At 41.5% G+C, this 20,904-nt stretch overlaps 1 protein-coding gene across 3 annotated transcripts in view; it reads left to right on the top strand.

Annotated features, from left to right (window-relative positions):
* NFX1 (nuclear transcription factor, X-box binding 1) overlaps window positions 1–18,826 on the top strand; it is a 73,441-nt gene extending 54,615 nt beyond the window's left edge. The window contains exons 14-24 of one of the 3 annotated variants that reach the window (XM_007076577.3): window positions 1,572–1,691; window positions 3,764–3,843; window positions 7,530–7,760; window positions 8,618–8,691; window positions 9,505–9,606; window positions 10,131–10,172; window positions 14,680–14,778; window positions 15,398–15,464; window positions 16,346–16,491; window positions 17,231–17,335; window positions 18,550–18,826. In XM_007076577.3, coding sequence (XP_007076639.1) covers window positions 1,572–1,691; window positions 3,764–3,843; window positions 7,530–7,760; window positions 8,618–8,691; window positions 9,505–9,606; window positions 10,131–10,172; window positions 14,680–14,778; window positions 15,398–15,464; window positions 16,346–16,491; window positions 17,231–17,335; window positions 18,550–18,622 — 1,139 coding nt within the window. In that variant the 3' untranslated portion in view covers window positions 18,623–18,826. Of the gene's footprint in view, window positions 1–1,571; window positions 1,692–3,763; window positions 3,844–7,529; window positions 7,761–8,617; window positions 8,692–9,504; window positions 9,607–10,130; window positions 10,173–14,679; window positions 14,779–15,397; window positions 15,502–16,345; window positions 16,492–17,230; window positions 17,336–18,549 lie in introns of those variants that run through there. The other 2 variants (XM_042963424.1, XM_007076578.3) reach the window with 2 other exon arrangements.
* The last annotated feature ends 2,078 nt before the right edge of the window (window positions 18,827–20,904 follow it).

Raw genomic sequence — 20,904 nt, forward strand, 5'->3', positions numbered from 1 at the left:
GAGACTATGACTTGAGCCGAAGTCAGATGCTTAACTGACTGAGACACCCAGGCTCACCATAAAATAAATAAACAAATTTTTATAACAGCCAGACTGTATTTTAGTGTGCGGCGTAAGCACTTTATTTCAGATTATGGAAAAGACATGTATTTAAGGATCAGTTGTTTTTTTCTTTACTGCTTCATCGAGGACTTTTTTATGGTGATGAAAACTACAGTGATTACAGTTTGGTACTACTGCCTTGATTTGCGCTAAGACCCTGGCAGTTTTACCAACTCTTGGTTTTGCACCATCACTGCGAATGTCAACATAGTGGGGCAAAGAACCATGTCTTAGTCTGATTATGAAAATAATTTTGGCCTTATGGACTCCCTGAAGACCCTCAGGGACCCCTATGGGTCAACAGAGCATACTTTGAGAACTGCTACATTAAAAGATTGGCCTAGATCAAGATTTCCCAAAATGTCTTTGATAGAATGCTAGACCTACTTAATTTCAAAAAGGAGTTGAGTCAGTGCTTTGATATAAATCACACACACATGAATTCCATGAAAACAACTTACATGGCCCCTTGCCCTTTACCTAGCTAATTCACATATATTAGCTTGTTGAATGGATAGGTCAAAGTTTGGTATTCCCATTTGACCAGTAGAAAGCTCAGAGATGTTAAACTACCAGCCCACAGTCACTAAGTAAGTAAGTAGAAGGTCCAGGACCAGAAGCCTAAGTCTCCTGACTATATTTACGGGGCTCTTTACACCACATTGTATAGCCTCTGATGGGTTTGCTGAAGAGAGTGCTGACTGGAGAGGGGCAGTAGGTGGAAGAATCTCAAGAGCCCTGGGCTTCTGACCCTTGGTGATCTAGTTGGGAACCATGGCCAAAGTCCTGGCCTCTACTAAGACTTAGAGTTGGAGAACTGACTCCTCTTGGGATTTAGGAGTTAAGAGAGCTCGTGACAAGGTAGGCTGCTTATTAGAGCTGTCCAGTGTGAGCCCTCATTTTGATTTGAGGCCTGTGTGTAATGAACTCAGATGTAGCTCTGTGCTTCATTTCAACTTCAAATTTCTAGTATGATAGGTGTTGATTAGACCTGTAAGAATTTTTTTGAGTGGCTTCAGTGCTTCTCTGAGGTGTATATTCAAATATATATTTTTGTATGTTTGTTAATTACCTGTGGCTTTCATAATCTCTATCCATTTTCCTAACTAAAGGAGTTTGAAAAAATAAAAAGCTATGTCTTTAGCAGAAGTCTCTTGTTCTCTCAAAAGAGATGGTCTATAGATCTGTTGTTTATAAAATATATGTAAAAATTTCCTGGGTTACTCATGGACTTACAGTTTGTTGCAAGTAAAAATGAAATGCTTCTTATCTGTCTGCTCCATTGCCACCAGCTCAGGTTTAATAAAATAAAAACATTTTTTGAAAAAAGCAGTCCCCTAAAAAGTAATACAAGCCAAAATAAATGTGTGTGTGTGTGTGTGTGTGTGTGTGTGTGTGCGTGTGTTGTCTGTGTAAATATGTATGTGCACATCATGAAGGGTTGTTTTGTTTCATTGCTGCTCCATCAGGTTTTGATGAATTAACCTGCCACTGTGGTGCGTCAGTGATCTACCCTCCAGTTCCCTGTGGCACCAGACCCCCCGAATGTACCCAGACCTGCGCCAGAGTCCATGAATGTGACCATCCAGGTGGGTCCCAACTCCTTGCCTCCCCCATCTCACAGCCTGTTTCACACTGTGTCATTTAGGATGTTGCATGACAGTCTTTACTGCTCTGAGGTCATGTTGTGATGGCCACCCCTGTTCCCTGTTCTCAGGGGCTGCTTCTGTGAAGGTGAGTCTGTGATCTGGGCCACAGCTGAGAATCAACAGTGCACTCCATTTCTTTACTCAGTGGATATCAAACACACCTGAAAGGCTGGAAGAATCGCCAGCTGATCTTGTCTTTCAGGGACTTTTCTTCTTGTTGCCTTCAATTTTGATTTATATTTCAAAGTTGAACATCTTTTTGCAAAATTGAAACTAACTTTTTGTTGTTAAGGAAGTAATATATGTTTACTGTATAAAAAGAAAGAGGGGTGCCTAGGTGGCTCGGTTGGTTAAGCATCCAACTCTTGATTTCGGCTCATAATCTCAGTTGTGAGTTTGAGCCCCACATAGGGACTCTGCATTGACAGTGCAGAGTCTGCTTAGGATTCTCTCTCTCTCCCTCTCTTCCACTCATGTGAATGCTCTCTCTCTCTCTCTCTCTCTCTCTCTCAGAATAAATGAGATGAAGTCAAAAGATTGAAATTAAATCATCCATTATGTCACCTTTTTACACCTTAATATATATTTCTCAGGGCTTTTTACATGGGCAAAATAGATATTTGCATTTTTTTTTCATAATATTAAAGTGTGATGCTACTGAATTTATTTTAACTGGATTTTCCCCTCTTATTGTAATTTTAATCTTTCTTCTTGTCAATAAATATTTTTCTACAATATAGATTTTTAGTGGTTAATGGAGTGTGCTAGTACATGGATGGGCTATAACTTAGTCTCATGTTGTTAGATAATTATTTCCAATTCTTCTTTCATAAACTGCTGTAGACGTCCGGCCAGCAGCTACTTAATACCATCCATTTTCTGTCCAGTCTAGTCACTAGCTTTCCTCTAGGACCATGGTAGGCTCGTCATTTCATTTTACCAAGTCCCAGAGGCAAACCTGAAATAACTGAAGTCACCAGATTTGGTACTTACAGTAAGCCATATAGTTCAGACTGACAAATAAACAACCCGTTTTCATTTCTTGAGTATTTTAATAGAGTAAAAAAGAAGTAAATTCCTCATGGAGTAGAATGTCCCTTCTTTCCTGGGGACCTTTGGAGGGCCCTCCCAACTTAGTTTGGTGTTCACACCAGATGAAGTAAGTGCCCCAGCCAATACTCACCCACTCCCTCCTTCACACTCATTTGCAAATGTCACAGATGAAGTCCAAATCCTGGTGGGTAATGTCCATAATAAGAACTTAACCATTTTTGAGGTGTGCTGTTTTAGCCCACTTTTGTTCAGCATTCTTTTAACTTTTCTTGAGAGTTAGTTGTATACCCACCATGGTATCAGACACAGAGAGAGGTTCAGAGGAAGAAAAAAGTAACCCATGATCTCAAGATTTTTCTGTTCTTCCCAAGAGGAAGAGGATGGTAGTTACATGCACATGACACACAACCAACCGTTTCATAAAGATGGGCCAGATAACATGGTAGCAAGCCATTGACATTAGGGAGTGTAACAGAGCTCTGAGCAGGGTATGGTGAGCCAAGAAAGGCTTTGTTGGAGGAGATGAGTTAGGATGAACTGCCTCTTACAGGCAGCAAGGAAATTGAAAGGAATCAGGGGAGCATGTCAGATGGCATGAGTAGCAGAGATAACTGAGCTGTATGTGATAGGGCCAAAAGAATGACTGAGTAGAGTGGACAGACCAGGGTCTGTGCTGCAGGAGATGAGTGGAAAAGCTGCCTCCTTCTCTGCTTCTGTGTTTGGTGTGTCTGTCCCACCTCAGTGGGATTTCTTTTACTCACTCATGCTCATCCTTCAGCACTTTGAAATAAAGTCGCCTACTTTTTACTTTCCTGTGACCATTTTAAAAAGTATTCCCAGCTTCTAAACTTAAAAGTTCTATGTTCTATACCATTAAAACATATATAATAATTTATGTGCTTTATTTAAACATTATTCCTAATTAGACATAATTCCTAATTTCCTTTCTCTCTTAACAGTGTATCATTCTTGTCATAGTGAAGAGAAGTGTCCCCCTTGTACTTTCCTGACTCAGAAGTGGTGCATGGGCAAACACGAGGTAAGTTTTCTCTCCCAAGTATTCATTGTTCCAGCTAGAGATTTATGATTGAATTACTTTTAGAGTTGTTAGTCTCATTGTTTCTCAAAGTAAAAATATACTCCAAGAAGCAGAGGTTTGCTTTGGCCCCTTTTTTCTTTTCTTTTTTTAAGTTAAGGTAGAATTTGGGGTGCCTGCATGGCTCAGTTGGTTAAGCAACTGACTTCGGCTCAGGTCATGATCTCACAGTGTGTGAGTTCAAGCCCCGTGTAGGTCTCTGTGCTGGCAGCACAGAGCGTACTTTGGATTATCTTTCTCCCTCTCTCTCTGCTCCTCCTCTGCTCATGTGCTCTCTCTCTCTCCCTCTCTCTCTCAAAATAAATAAAATAAACATTTTAATTAATTAAGGTATAATTTGCATAAAATAGAATTTTACCCTTTTAAGTGTACAGGTCCTTGAGTTTTGCAAAAACATTCATACAGTCATGTAACCATCACCATAATCGAGATGTAGAATAGTTCATTCACCCCCCAAATATTCCTTCATGCCCTTTTTTTTTTTTAAGTTTTTATTTATAATCTCTACACCCAATGTGGAGCTTGAACTCATGACCTTGAGATCAAGAGTCACATGCTGTACTGACTGAGCCAGCCAGGTGTCCTTCCTTCATGCATCTCTATAGTTATTTTCCCTCCTGTCTCCAGGCCCCAGCAATCAGTGATCTATTATCTGTCCCAGTAGTTTTGCCTTTTCCAGAATGTCACGTGAATGAAGTTACACAATAGGTAGTATAGTGAGCCTCTTTTGCTTTCATTTTTACTCTGGTTGCAACTAAGTTAAACTCAGTCAGTTGACCTTGAGAACATGGGCTGTATTTCAGAGACAACTTCCAGGTTCACCAGCAAAGGTTGCTAGCCTGCATAAAGGTGTTTCATTAAGAGCATCCCAAGAGTGGTGGTGTCTCTCCACCAGGGGCCACTCTTCCTTCCTCTGTGCCCTGTGCAGCTTCCTATTCTGGCCACTAGGTCAAAACACCTTCCTCCAGGCTCACCTACACCTCTGCAGTGCCATTACCATGAAGGACTTTTCATCCTCATTCTCAATTTGTAAGCTTATTTGGCACCATTACCTATAGACCCTTTGAAACACTTTTAAGAATTCTTTACTTAAAAAATGCATATTCATTGTAGACAATTAAGAGCATACATTCTACAATCCAGAAATAAATACTGTTCACATTCTTGTGTATAGACTATAAGTCATGTGTGATACACACTTTCTCATACTCTTTTAAGATTATACTATTGTGTAACCTACTTTTTACTTCATAACATATTAAGCAACATTTTTGGAATCCCTTGACATTTGTGACAACATGCGTTCAATATCTTTATCTTGATGGACGTATTTTTCTTCACTTATTTCCTGTGAGTGGTTCTCAAGTCATTTGTTGTTTATTAGTATCTTCCTCTATGAGTCTTACTTTCTCCGAGAGTAGCCATTCTAAGACATCCATGTATCATCTTTGTGTTGATGGCTTATTTGACTTCATTCAACAAATATTTTTTTACATACCTACTGTGTGCTGGGTAACAGGCTAAGTTCACATGATTCAGAAGAGAACAAGAGAGGCATGACTGCTGCCTTCGTGGAGCCTTTACTCTGGGGCAGGAGGCAGGCATTTAAACAGTGCAATAGTAGTTTAAACAGTACAGTAGCAGGGCAAGTACAAAGGACTGAGCAGGATCAAAGGATCCCCCACCCAAGGAAGGTGTTTGTAGAGGAGGTAACTTCCTAAAGGATAATGAAAAGTAGGCAAGTAATGAGGGGAGGGAAAACAGAGGACACAGTGTGTGCAAAAATTATCTCCAGGGGCACCTAGGTGGCTCAGTTGGTTAAGTGACTGACTTTGGCACAGGTCATGATCTCACGGCTTGTGAGTTCGAGCCCCGCATCAGATTCTGTGTCTCCTTCTCTCTCTGCCCCTCCCCCGCCCACACTCTGTCACTCAAAAATAAATATACATTAAAAAATAAAAACAAATTATCTCCAGACCCTGGTATTAGTGTAGGTAAGTTTAATGATTGGGAACTACATTCTACCAAAATACTTATATAGCAATTCTTCCTTTTTTTTTTATGTTTATTTATTTATTTTGAGAGAGAGCACATGTTTGAGCAGAGGAGGGGCAGAGAGAGAATCCCAAGCAGGCTCCCTGATGTCAGAGCAGAGCCTGACACAGGGCTCAATCTTGTGAACCATGAGATCATGACCTGAGCCAAAATCAAGAGTCAGACACTGAACTGACTGAGCCACCCAGGTGCCACTCTAAAGCAGTTCTAAAGCGATAGGAAGCGTGTACATCCTAGACTTTGGAGGCCTTTTTAAGAGTAAAAGTTAGATGTCACTAGAGTCAAAGTATATTCCTTATTTTGAGGGTTCTCAAAAGAATTTGAGTCAATATGTAAGAGTAAACTTTGCTCCCACAGGAACAAAATTCTAGCATCTTTTTCCTGGAGTAAGGAATCCTGAAGGAAGGTGATTTCCAAAAATTAAAAGTTTGGGGTTTCATGGCCTATTGCCTCTTAATTTTTTTTTTTTTTTTTAAGAGGGAGAACGCTTGAGCTGGGGAGAGGGGCAGAGGAAGAAAGAGAGAGAATCTTAAGCAGACTCCACACTCAGCACGGAGCCTGTCGTGGGGCTTAGGACCATGACCCAAGCCAAAATCAAGAGTTGGACGTCCAGCCAACTGAACCACCCAGGGGCCATCCCCCCACCTTTTTTATATTTATTTATTTTTGGGAGAGCGCAAGCAGGAGAGGGACAAAGGAGGCGGAGGGGACAGAGGATCCAAAGTGGACTCTGCACTGACAGGCTGACAGCCATGAGCCTGATGTGGGGCTCGAACTCTATGAACCGCAAGATCGTGACCTGAGCTGAAGTCAGACACTCAGCCGACTGAGCCACTCAGGCACCTGCCTTTTAATTTTTTTTTTTAATTTTTTAAAATTTATTTTGAGAGAGAGAATGAGTGGGGGAGGGTCAGAGAAAGAGGGAAAGAGAAAGAATCTCAAGCAGGCTCTGCATTGTCAGCATGGAGCCTGACGTGGGGGCTGAATCCACGAACAACGAGATCATGACTGGAGCCAGAGTCGGGTGCTTAACTGACTGAACCACTCAGGCACCCCTGCCTCTTAATTTTTTTAAATGATAAAGCTACCTAAAGTTAAAGATACCATGAGTTGGGAAATGTGAGGAGAGTTGATTATTTGATTATTTAATTATTTCTGTAAAACAGCACTGCCAGCAGTCTTGAAACCATGGGTCAAGGGTGCCTCCCAACCCTCAGTGCCCTAAGCTGTTTGCAAAGGGAGGAGAAGGTTATCTGATCCTCCTAGTTGGTCAGAGCATATCAGATACTCCCTAGTTATCTAGTTTCATGTGCTTGCTACCCGTCCTGGGAAGTGTATATTCTCAGTCACACTTGATTGCTAGCACAAATTCTTTTGGATCATAACAAGGGTTATTAAATAAGTTCCAGATTTGTTTATTTTCAGACAAATTATGTTCAGATTTTGAAAATCCACCTAATTTTTTTTAAGATCAAAATAACTTTTTGAAAATTCAGAAATGTTTGAATAGGAAGTTAAAACTCATCCCAGATCGCACACGGAGATAAGAATCTGGCTACTTCTGTCTCTCCTAGTTACGAAGCAACATCCCCTGTCACCTGGCTGATATCTCTTGCGGATTACCCTGCAGTGCCACGCTACCATGTGGAATGCACAAGTGTCAGAGACTCTGTCACAAAGGAGAGTGTCTTGTGGATGAGGCCTGCAAGCAGCCCTGCACCACCCCCAGAGCTGACTGTGGCCACCCGTGTATGGCACCCTGCCACCCCAGCTCACCCTGCCCCACGACTGCTTGTAAAGCCAAGGTGCGTATTCCTGGCTCCAGATAGGGCATTGACTATGGTTGTGGGGCTGCTCGTGAGTCCAGAGCTGAGGCTCCTGGGCATAGAGTCTAATCAGAGATCATTGGTTGCAAGGAACTGCAAGCTAAGGTGGAGCAAGAGAAAGGTGGGGTACACTGTACAGATTCCTGTCTGCCCAGCTTGAAGTGGCCTTCTAGTTCAGAAGGTACCCACTGCTGTCTGACCAGTCTGTCTCTCTCCCTTAGAACAAATTCTCAAGAGAGACTCTGATTGCCTACTCCATTTATTCAACAAATATATGTGTCTGTGTTGCGCAAGATGTTTTGCTAGGTGCTAGGGCTCTACCGGTGAACAGGAGGCACATGATCCTTTCAATTAGATGGGACAGATCCTTACTAATTACTCAGATACTGAGTTATGACTGTGGTGAATAAGAGGTTACACCCTGATAGAAGGTGCTATGAGAGCATGAGAGTGGGCAACTTAGCCTTGTCTGAGGGATCTAAGTAGGGCCTCCCTGAGGAGGTGAAAGCAGGCGGTGGACCTGATTAGGCCTTGGATGGTCCTGGGTCAGGTTCAATGCTAAAAACTTCATTCTAGGCCTGCCCCTTCAGGTGGGGTTAAGGACAGTAGTAGTTCCCAGAAAGGGTCCCTGTAGAATGAACGGTTCCCTCCTAGTATGTCAACTACCATGTTGTCTAGTTGCATGCATGGTTAGCTTCCTCCATCCTGAAGGGTAACCACTTACTGTCTATATCCTCTGCCATGGTTTGATTTGAGAGAGACTTTAAAAGTGTGAAACCTGCCTATTCACATGGTTTCTATGTGCTAAAAGTCGCTCCATGTTAATCTTATTTCAGATAGAGCTGCAGTGTGAATGTGGACGAAGAAAAGAGATGATGATTTGCTCTGAAGCATCCAGTACTTATCAAAGGTTAGTGCTGCTCAAATGTTAATAGCAGTGGATCTCAGTGTACAGAGGTTATACACGTGTATACCGGTGTTTATTGTAGCATCCTTGCAACTTTTGTTGTGGAAAGTTGTTTAAATAAATTTTCCTCAATCTAGTTTTTATGGTTCAGAGAGAAAGTATTGTTTTGTCCCTTTCTTTCCATAACTTTCATTTGTAAAATAACCTTTTTATTTTTCGTCCTCTTTCTCTCCCTTCTGGTCTTGTTATACCCTGAGATCAGAAGGGATGATGTCCTGAAGTTACATGAATTGCTTTAACATCCCACCATTTGTGGTAGCACAGCCAGGACCAAGTCCTGTGCTCTTCCCCTGTAGTGGGGATTTCTGACTGTTCTGTGAATTGTCTTTGCAGCCCCCTGAAATCCTAGAACCAGGTGGTCAGAAAGGGATCTGAGTAAGGAGGTGAAGGTGTTAGGGATGTGTGTTTGTCTCTGATTAGGTGCAGAGAGGTGTCATGGAGATAGCATTTTTAGAGTATAAAGACATCAGAGTGGCTTTGACAACAGTGGGTTTCGAAATACTGACTGAATGCCAGGCATTGGCCTGGATATTCAAGGGAGATTAAATAGACTGTCTCATTGCTTCCTGTGGAGCTGCTTAGAATCTGATTGAGGAGATACGACATAAACGTGTGGGTAGTTCATAATAGATGGGTTTCTGAAGCCACATGAATTGTCCAGTGATAGATTTGACTTGAAGGAAGTCTTCTCTGTACCTAGTATTAGAACATTCCTGTGAAACTGCAATGCCTTTTCTTCCCTTTTTTATACTTCAGAATAGCTGCTATTTCCATGGCCTCTAAAATAACAGACATGCAGCTTGGAGATTCAGTGGAAATCAGCAAGTTAATTACTAAGAAGGAAATTCACCAAGCCAGGTAATTTTTAAAATGTGTGTCTTCTGTTAGAATTAATTTCCAGAGGATAGGAACTATTTATTTATCTCAATCCCCCACAGCAAACCCTTGCACACACAGTAGGTGTTCCAACAGACGTTTGAACTTAAGAGACCCCACCCACTCCAATCCAGCAAATCTTATTCAGGATATAGCTACAACCAGAGAAGACTTAGGCCTCTCCTCAAACAGTAGCCAGAGGAAGCAGAGACCTAGATGTGTCCAGCCCAACCCACAGAGAACAGAGAACAGAGAACCAGCTGTGCCAAGAGAAGGAAGTGGCGCTGTGAGAGGGTCATTGGAAGCATTTTGGCGACACTTTGAGGCCCTTCTGAGAACTAGATTACCATAACCCAGAGGCCCACCCACCTGTCCTTGAAAGGGACCTCATGTAGCCATGTTTTGGCCAGAATCTGCTCTGTTTCCAGGTTGACTAAGAACTTATTGTTGGGTAGAAGCTGTGAAATCTGTGCCCTGACTTTTGTTTTTTTCATTTGTTTCTCAAGGCTGGAGTGTGATGAGGAGTGTTTAGCCTTGGAAAGGAAAAAGTAAGTCATTTCAACTGTTGTTTATCTACTTGTCCTTGAGCTCTGTGAAGTTAGTGGGAGGGAGCAACTGTTGAAGCATTCATTCAGCACCTGCTGAGTCTTTTGCTGCTATTGGAGAGCAAGAGAAATTCAATCATCAAGAATTGTAATGTCTAAGGATAAACCACTTAGGTGATTTCAGCACATTTCCGAAACATGAGCTTATTGGTTTTGGGCATGGCGTAAACATCACATGCTACAGGATACTTATTCACTGACTGGCAGACTTCCTGATTCCAGTGGAGATAAGAGGCTCAAAACTTTTTTAATGACCCTTTATGTTGAAATATAGCATACATATAGATCAGAAGTGCACAGATCAGTGAGTCATCACAAAGTGAATACAGTGGTGTAATCCGTACCCAGGTCAAGAAATAGAAAATTACCAGAACACTTTTGTATACTCCATAAAGATAAAACATCTATCCTGACTTCTAACACTTCAGATTAGTTTTGTCTGTTTTTGAACTTTATATAAATGATGAAATCTTGTAGTTTGTATTATTTTTGTCTGGCTTCATTCATTACATTTGTGTTCTTCATTCCTGCTGTTGCATATAGCAGTACTTGGGTCATTTGCATTTCTGCATGATATTTTAATGTATTAAGATATTATAATTTATCATTCAACCATTAATAGGTATGTGTATGGTTATCAGTGTTGGGCTATTATAAATAATGCTCTGTTAATGGGGCACCTGCGTGGCTCAGTTGGTTGAACGTCCGAATTTGGCTTAGGTCATGATCTCATGGTTCGTGGATTCGAGCCCCACATTGGGCTCTGTGCTGACAGCTCAGCCTGGGGCCTGCTTCGAATTCTGTCTCCCTCTCTCTCTGCCCGTCCTGTGCTCGTGTTCTGTCTCTCTTTCTCAAAAATAAATAAACATTTAAAAAATTTTTTAAAAATGCTGTTAAGAACATCCACATACTTCTTTTGCCATATATACATACTCATTTCTGTTAGTTACAAACTTAGGAGTAGAATTACTGATTGATAGTTAATAGTGTATTCATATGTTCAGCTTTAGTCAGTTCTCTGCAACAGTATCCAAAATGGTTGTGCCATATTATACTCCCAGCAGGAGGGTAATAGTTCCCATTGCTCTACTTTTTTCTTCTTTTTTCTTTTTTTTTTTTTTTTCCTTTACATTTTTATTAGCACTTGGAATTGTCGGTCTGTTTTTGTTTTTTAATTTTTTTAATGTTTATTACTTTTGAGAGAGAGAGACAGAGTGCAAGTGGGGGAGGGGCAGAGAGAGAGGGAGACAGAATTCGAAGTAAGCTCCAGGCTCTGAGCTGTCACCCCAAAACCCTGTGCGAGGCTCAAACTCATGAACTGTAAGATCGTGATCTGAGCCAAAGTCAGACGCTTAACTGACTGAGCCACCCAGGCGCCCCGGAATTGACAGTCTTTTTAATTTTAATCTATTCTTATGAATTTGTAGCTGGATGTCAGTGAGCTTTTAGTTTATATTTCCCTGATGACTAGTGAGGTTGATTGCCTTTTTATATGGTTATTGGCAATTTGGATATCCCCTTTTGTGAAGTGCTTATTCAATTCTTTTAGTTATTTTGTAATTGTGTTGTCCTTTTCATATTCATTAGTAGGAGTTCTTTATATATTTTGGATGTGAATCCTTTGTTGATTTTCAGTATTGTATTTTCCTGCACTTAGTGCCTTCAGTTTTCACTCTCTTAATGGTATCTTTTGATAGGCAGAAGTTTCTGATTTTAATGTAGTCTAGTTTATCAGTCTTCTCCTTAGATACTAGTGCTTTTTATGTCCTGTTTAAGAAGTATTTGTCTATCTTGAGATCATGATGATACTCTGTTATTGTCTAGAACCTGTATTATTTTACCTTTTACATTTAGATCTACAGTTGACCTGGACTGATTTTTTTTTTTTTTTTTTTTTTTGAGTATGGTTTAAGGAGAGTTCACAACTCAGTTTTTTTCCATATGAATATTCATGTGACCAGTACTATTATCAAGATGTCATTTTCCCCAGTCTCTCTAGTGCCTCCCTTGTCTTAAATCAGGTATTCATATTACGTGTGGATCTATTTCTGAGCTCATCTGTTCCATCATGCTAGAATCATACTCTCTTAATTGTACCTTTATAACAATAAAGGTCTTACTATCTGATAGTTTATCTCTTCAAGCATGGTTCTTCAAGATTAACTTGACTATTCTTGGGTATTTGCATTTTCATTTAAACTTTAGAGTTAGCTTATCAATATCTGCTTAAAAAGCTACTAAGATTTTGATTGAATTGGTATTCAATTTATAGATCAATTTGGGAAATTTGACATTTTTATAATATTGAGTCTTCTAATCCATGAACAAGGTATACCTTCCATTTATTCCTGTCTTCTTTGATTTCTCTCAGTGATACTTCATATTTTTCTAGATATAGATTTTGTACATCTTTTGGTAGATTTGTCCCTTGCTGGTTGATGGTTTTGATGCTTTTTTTAAGTGCTAATTTTTTTTGTATCACTTTTTTTTTCTCTCCTCTCCCCTCTTGTATCACTTTTAAAATTTTATTTTCTAAAAAAGCAAAACAAAACAAATTTAATTTTCTAATTGCTTATTGCTGGTATGCAGAAATGTAACTGATGTTTGTTGACCTGTATTCACAACCTTGCTAAATTCACTTATTTCTTATTTCATGTCCTTTTCTAATAATAGTAATTTTATTTCTTTCCAATTCTTATCTGTTTTCTTTTTCTTGCCTCATTATACTGGCTGAAGCCTGCAGTACAGTGTTGAATAGGTGGTTGATAGTAGGTATTCCTGACACCAGAGAGCTTTAAATATTTCACTGCTAAATATATTTTCTATTAGTTATTTGAGGATACTCTTCATCAGATTAGGAGGCATTTATTCAATGACTGGCAGACTTATTGGTTCTAACAAAGATTGGTTAAAATGTATAGCCCTGTAAAAATGTTGACAGTTGGAGAATTTAAGTGAACAATACACAGACAGTCCCCAACTTAACAATAAACTGACTTGCAATTTTTCTACTTCACAGTGGTGCAAAAGCAATTCACATTTAGTGGAAACCATAGTTCAGATTTTGAATTTTGATCTTTTCTCAGGCTAGCAATATAATGCTGTCTTATGACACTGGGCAGTGGCAGCAAGCTGCAGCTTGCAGTCAGCCGTGCAGTCACGAGGGTAAACAACGAATACATTTACAGCCATTCTGTTTTTCACTTTCAGTACAGTATTCCTTGAGATATTCAGTACTTTACTACAAAATAGGCTTTGTGTTAGGTGATTTTGCCCAACTGTAAGCTAATAATGTAAGTGTTCTGAGCACATTTAAGGTAGACTAGGCCAAGCTATGATGTTTGGTAGGTTAGATGTATTAAATGCATTTTTGACTTACGGTATTTTGAACTTAGGATTGTTTTATCATTATAATATTCTTGTTACTTTGGAAATTTCTCAAAATAAATAGTTAAACAAAAACAGACAAATGCAGGCAAAGTATAGTCCTGTTTTATCTTGAAGTTTGACTTTCCACTACATTTTTTTTTTTAAGTTTATTTATTTTTGAGAGAGAGGGAGAGCGAGCAAGTATGAGTGGAGGAGGGGCAGAGAGAGAAGGAGCGAGAATCCCAAGCAGGCTCCATGCTTTACACCCACCATGGGGCTCAAACTTACAACCCTGAGATCAAGAGTCACCTGCTCCACCACCTGAGCCAGCCAGGTGCCCTACCCAGGTGCCTAGTTTTATATATGCTAATTGCAACTACTTAAAGGGAAAAAAATCTGAAAGGAAGTGTATTAAAATGCAGTATTTGTGTTGTTAATGGAATTCTTCCCTTTACTTTCCAAATTTTCTGTAAGACAATACTAATTTTAATGATTATATGTCTACTTTATCTGTCTGATGTTTAGGTGAAATCTCAGAGACAGTCATCCCCATTCTCATCCCAGATAACCCAAGCTGCCAGTGTCAGCCAAGGGGTTGGCTCAGACCCATGTAGATCTGTCTTGCTTATATTCTTCTAGGAAGATAAAATCATATCTTGTCCCAAGTAGTTATTATTCCTTCCTTAATGATTGGGTTTACTGATGAGCGCCTGGGTGGCTCAGTCGGTTAAGTGTTGAACTTTGGCTCAGGTCATGATCTCATGGTTCGTGGGTTCGACCCCCACATCAGGCTCTGTGCTGACAGGCAGAGCCTGGAGCCTGCTTTGGATTCTGTGTTTCTCTCTCTCTCTCTCTTTCTCTCTCTCTCTCTCTCTCTCTGCCCCTCCCCTGCTCATACTCTGTATCTGTCTCTCAAAAAAAAAATAAATAATTTTTAAAAATTTTTATAAAAAATAAGTAGGTTTACTGAAATGACATCATTAATGTATAAAGAAGTTAGGACTTGGTGGGCACTCTGTGTTACTGTAAGTTTTCCTCTCCTTCCTTTCCTTTTATTTACTTACATCTCTCTTACTTCCAGGAGATTAGCAGAGGCATTTCATATCAGCGAGGATTCCGATCCTTTCAATATACGTTCTTCAGGGTCAAAATTCAGTGACAGTTTAAAAGAAGATGCCAGGTGTGTATGTAACTTGGTACCACCTTTCTTAATTATGGCTTACAAGACTGTTTGGTTTTTTAAGATATAATAACTAATATGTGCTCGTCTGTGATTGAGCCAGTTAAAGTCTATATATCTATTATAAGAGAGTATATGATGTTTAATAAAAATCCTTTTCTAGGTTTCTCGAAATTTTCCTCTAGAAGAATGGAGCATGGGGTGCAGGGTGTGTGTGTGTGTGTGTGTGTGTGAGAGAGAGAGAGAGAGAGAGAGAGAGAGAGAGAGAACACCCTGTAGTAGAAGTGTGGGCTTCCATAGGGCTTGGACTAGCCTGAATTCCACTTCTGGCTCCTCACTTGGGTCCTCACTTGGGCAGTAATAGCTCTTATTTTCCTCCTATCTCCTGGCCCTCCAGAATGCTCTTTTTCCATCTTCTCCTTTCTCGTATTTGTTTTCTCTTTTTCTTTTCCTTTGTTCAGTCACAGTCAGTCTTCTATTATCTGACAGTTCCTGACCTCTGCTGTTTTTCTGCCCACATTGTTCATTGTCTGCAGTTTACGGGCAGAGAGGGTGGGTAGAAGGGATTCTCAGAAGAGCAGGAACAGATGAAATTAACTGTGGTGATTTCTCATTTCAGGAAGGATTTAAAGTTTGTCAGTGACATTGAGAAAGAAATGGAAGCCCTTGTGGAGGCCGTGAATAAGGTTGAAGTCAAAACATCCAACTGGACATGTCTCTAAGGCCAGCTTGATAAAAAAAAAAAAAAAAAAAAAAAAATCCTAGAAACACCATCAGTATAGAGTAGTTATAGGAAAAAGTCACAACTTCTTGATGATCGTTATCTTTCCCCAAAGCCCAGCCATTATAACATCTATGGAAGCCTTGTCCTGGTTCAGAAAAAAACTACTCAATCAAAGTCAGTGTAAATAAAAAATTTTAGCTTAGTGCCTAAGATTGGGTGAAGAAACTCTGAACAATTGGAGGCATTCAGTAGTGCCTGTGTGGGATACTTAGGAAGACATGATCTCCGAAGGGCTATTATATGATAGGTCACACTGATTCTTTATTACCCCCAAGGCACAATTGAAACCCTGGGGTAAAAATGAAAAGTTGAATGACTAGAGCTAAAGAGTAGTGGGATAGACTCCTTTAAGAGAGTGAAGCCCTTGTCCTGGAGGTAGCTTTAAGGGAAAAAGTCTTTAATTTAGTCAGAAGCATCCAATCCCATGGTGACTCCCTCTTTATTCTGTGGGGATGTGAGTGAGGACAAGATACCTATCTATATTAGATCCACATTTAATGAAGAGGAATTTCCTTCCTGCCATCTCCCTTAGCCCCTCCCTTTCCTCCCTTCCTCCCTTCTGTTCCCAGTTCCCAGCAGGACACTAGCATGATGGAGAAAATGGAATCATTGTTCCTAACTAGGAAACCTGTGCAAGTGTATTTCTCTGCTAGTGTGTCTGTATCTGTACACTCATGATTTTTAGCATAAAACATATTTTTTATAAGAAATGAAATTGTCTTGTTTTAGGTCTTTGATTTATTTAGTCATTTTATCAATCATTCATCTTTACCCTCAATACAGGGAAAGAATAGTAAGAAGAGCCACTGCTTCCCTCCCATGAACAGAGACCACCGTCGGATCATCCACGACCTGGCCCAAGTGTATGGCCTAGAGAGTGTGAGCTATGACAGTGAACCAAAGCGCAACGTCGTGGTCACTGCGGTCAGGTGGGTTGATCTTGTCATCACAGGAGGAACTGCTCATTGGGGCAGGCTGGACCTCGGAAAGCAGGATCTATCAATGTTTGCTTTCCTTGCTTCCTCTCTTAGAAGAATAGATAGAAAACCTGCTTATGGGATAGCCATTCTGGCACAATCAAAAAGTCTGATACAAAGGTCTGAACCAGAGAGCAAAGCCCATGCCTCAGTCCACAGGACAGACACGTCTAAAGACATGCAAGGCTTTTATCTGCCCCAATCCACAAGTGACACTGGAGGCATCATTTCCTCAGATACAGGGAGCAGACCCTGAGGGCCTGGGTTGCATGCCTGCCCATCACATCTGTCCCCTTTTCCCTTGTCCTCCTGGCATGATGAAAACAAGATGCTAGACTCTGATTCAAGGTATCCCCCGTAAACAGTGTTTGCCATTAGATGAGACTATGGCTGTGTTATGAGCAGGGAAGTGACAGTGAGGATCTAGGATCACTGTCAGAACCTGAGAGAGTAGGAGGGACTTCCAGAAGAAAAAACTTGAGTATGAGATGACAGGAAGCAGGTAACAGGCCCAACAGAGATGAGTGGAAGGGACGAGGGTTAAATGAAGGTGACCATGCCTGAGAGGAGACAGGTCACATTGGAGCACTTAGCAGCAGCACAGTGAAAATCATGACTGGATTTGCAGCGGTCTGCCTGTCTCCACAAACAATTCTCACTTTTCAATACTTTGTGTTCTGACTTTTATCAGAGGGAAGTCCATTTGTCCTCCTAACACGCTGACAGGTGTCCTTGAAAGGGAAATGCAGTCACGGCCTCCACCACCAATTCCTCATCACAGGCATCAGACAGACAAGTAAGGATCCTTCAGCTGCTTTCCAAAGGGCCCTGTCTATTCAGAAAAGCCAGCAGGGGCTAAACTGTCCAGGTCTCTACCAGCCATTGGCAGCCTCTCAGGCCTGGCCTTGGGGGGCTTTGTTCAAATAAGTAAGGTTTGACTGGGGTGTCAGACACATTTGTTCATGCCAGAGGGGTCCCAGGTTTGATGTTTATAATGCCCACTTCTCTTCTGGAGAAAAGTCATTGGACATAACTTCCATGGTGTAGATGGTGACACTGGGAAGTAGACTCATTGTGTCACAGCAGATGATTTAGGAACGTTACATGGTTCACAACATTTATTCTGCAGATGGATGTGGGATAGTGGGCTGAGGTTGCAGTGAAGGTGGGGACTTTAGCGTTTTGCTCTAGTGACCTCTATATGGTTTGTATCATTTTTACAACAGAAACATATATTCATGATTTAGAGATAAGAAAACCACATTGGCAAGCAGCAAGTCTCAGAAGCAGGAAAGAAGAACCATCCCCTTTTCCTTTCCTTTCCTTTGCCAGAAAGGAAGCTGGCTGCCTTATTGTGGCTAAGGCAGCATTGCTGAAAGTTGCCCTGAAACTCAGCAGGGTCCCTAATGCTGTTCTGGCCTTCCATATAGAAGCTTTACCAGAACTTCTTATACAGAACTTCTGGGAGGGTGGGAAGGGCAGTTTATAAAGTCACCATGAGGGCCATAGCAATCGGTGTTCCCTGGGACTGGACAGGATGGCTAGGTGTTGCCCGTTGGGCACAGCCTTAGCAAGGATTGTCTGGGTCAGTGTAGCTCCATAGGACCAGCCCTGCTTCACCCCTGTAAAACAGGTGGCCTGGATTCCAGTCAGCCCAGCTGCATATCCACATGGGCAGTGGTTTTGGAAATGTGAGGTATTCTACATGTTATTTCACAGCCATGTCCAGTACCACCTGAACATAACCGTGTGGAGTCTTTGGCCTGTTTGCGCCATGCTTTTTTCCTTTTGTTTGCTTTAATTTTGTATAAAATTTTAGAGTCAAGAGAATATTATTAATACAGTGAACCCCTGCGTGCCCATCACCAAATTTCAAGTTCCCAACTCATGTGTGCCCCACTGTCTTACCAAAGCTTTGCAAATGGCAAATCAGCTGATCCTTAACTTTCTGAAGACCTCAGTCCACTTCCCCCAAACAAGAAGACTGATTATTCTTTGTTTGCTTTTCAGGAATCCTGGGAGCAGTAATTTACAGAAAATAGCCAAGGAACCAGTAATTGACTACTTTGATGTCCAGGACTGAGAAGATCAAGATGCACTTAGATAAAAGAATGATTAGGTGTGATGGAGACTTGTTTGCCAGCAGAAAATCATGCTTATTCCCAACTGCCTGGTGGACTCACACACAGCCTCACATACTGTCTTGTACTGATACGTCCAAAGCATGAGTGTATCAGAAGTCCCCTTATCCTCTATTCCGTCTGTATAAAGTGTTTCAGTACAGCCAGATCTGACTGGATGGTCACTAGTGATTCGGTCATGTATTTGCAGAGGCTCCACCATCACCGTGATTGCTCGGAGGGCTGGGGAATATTGGGTTTGATTTGGACAAACCAGAATTTTAGCCTCAAAGCAGCACTTAGTCATAGCCTCAGTTGTCCCAGTTATCCCTCCTCCTCGTAAAAATGTCTGCAACATCAACTGCACCTCACTTTTTGGATTAATCCAAACTGATCACAATCTTTGGAAAGACACAAGTGAGCTTCTCAGTCCAGAATACCAAACATTGAGTTGGTACACCATATCCAGAATCACACATTGTGTTAAACCCAGCTATCTTATCTGAGTCTTTTGCCAAAAACTCTCCTAGGTCTATCTGGCTGAACTTATGGGACTTGGAGATCCTCAGTGCCATCAGTTCTAGACCTAGGAGAGGGATCAGGGTGCTTTACAGAACTCCATTTTCTAAAGTCCAGGGGTGTGGCTCATGCCACATCTCTGAGCTTGTCTGGTGACAGGTTAGCTTTATCTGCCATGACAGAAGAGGACGTAGAGCAAACTCCTCATGCTGCCAAGTTCAGTGTGGCCTCTGTGTACTGAGCAGTGTAGCCCTAATTCCTTTCTGGTTGAGAAAGAGTCTCAGGTGGATTTACCTTTCCTGTGTTGCTTTCTCCCAGGTCTGCAGCAGCTATATTGGCTCTCCTGGTCTCTGAGCTCTGGACTTCTGTTTGAATATACACAAAAGTATGTGGACAGTCCAGGGCTTATCCCAGCAGCCCTCTGGAGGCACTCTTGAGTCTCCATTAAGGCAGGTGCACTGACAGTTACATTAGTTTGGCCCTCTCTGGCCTTGGCACCCCTCCAGCTTGGAGGCCAGACTTCCAACAACTTTCTCCAGAGCAAGCCACGAGCCCCAGAACAACAGAAGATTTCAGAAGTAACGTCACAAAACTGGCACTTAGTTTTCATAGGAAGAGCAGGGTCACCCTTTGGTCCTGACCCAGACAATCTGCCTTGAGAGGCAGCAAGTACAGGAGCAGAAGAAGCAACTGGAGGGAAGAGATGGAAAACTACAAAACCACCTCTACCTGGACCCATTTAGCACAGGGTCAGTAGCCCCAAACACAAGAAGCCCACAAGCACCTGTTACATCTCTGAAGCAGTGGTTCAATGGGTGAACTGCATATGGAGAGCATCTCAGAATTCAGGAGGCAGGAGACCTGATTTTAGACGCCAGCTCTGCCACATAACTCGCTGCTTGGTGGAATGGAGGTATCACCTGCCTTACCAGGTTGTTGTGAGGATTAAATGAGCTAAGACACATGGAGGTGCTTGATCTATCATAGGTGCTGGAAGTTTATATAAATGATACTTGGGGGCACCTGGCTTTCTCAGTTGGTAGAGCATCTGACTCTTAATCTCAGGGTCGTGAGTTCCAACCCCACATAGGGTATAGAGTTTACTTTTTAAAAGAATACTTGGTATCTGGAAAATATATAAGCTGCTTCTTCCTCCATACTATTAGCCAAGTAAAAAGTATAGAATGCTAAACAGGCCTACCTTCTGGTAGGCTTATGTGCCTACCCCATGCAGCCCTGTGCTAGGGCTGTGGTCTATTCTTTCAGTTAGTAATGCCCCAGAGATCACATCCCTGAACACCTATTTATAATGGAATTGGTTGGTCTGGCACAAACAGGTCATTAGTCTGTTATTAAAAGTTAAGGGGAGCTATAAGAGGCTCCTGTGATATTGGAAGTAGGAATGGGTTAGCTCTTGTGGTTGGGAGAAGGGAAATGGGAGGAAGTTTTTGGGCTGAGTCTTAAGATGGTAGACTGTCATTTGGAGAAGAGAGGCATGCCAAGCGAAGGTAAATGGCATGATGTGGCTTGCAGTGCGAATGAGGAAAGGTGAATCGTCCAGAGTGGGCAGTCAGCTAGAAGGACATGTGATGAGGCTGGAGAGGTAGAAAGAAAGGGGTCAGCTGTGGAGAGCCACAAAGAGCCACTGGAGGGTCCTAAGCAGAGAGTGACAGTAAAGGTCCAGATAGGAAATATTATAGGCTTTCTGAGTCTTAAGAGTTTCTGT

The sequence above is a fragment of the Panthera tigris genome, chromosome D4 (assembly GCF_018350195.1).
Source record: "Panthera tigris isolate Pti1 chromosome D4, P.tigris_Pti1_mat1.1, whole genome shotgun sequence".
Classification (NCBI taxonomy): domain Eukaryota; kingdom Metazoa; phylum Chordata; class Mammalia; order Carnivora; family Felidae; genus Panthera; species Panthera tigris.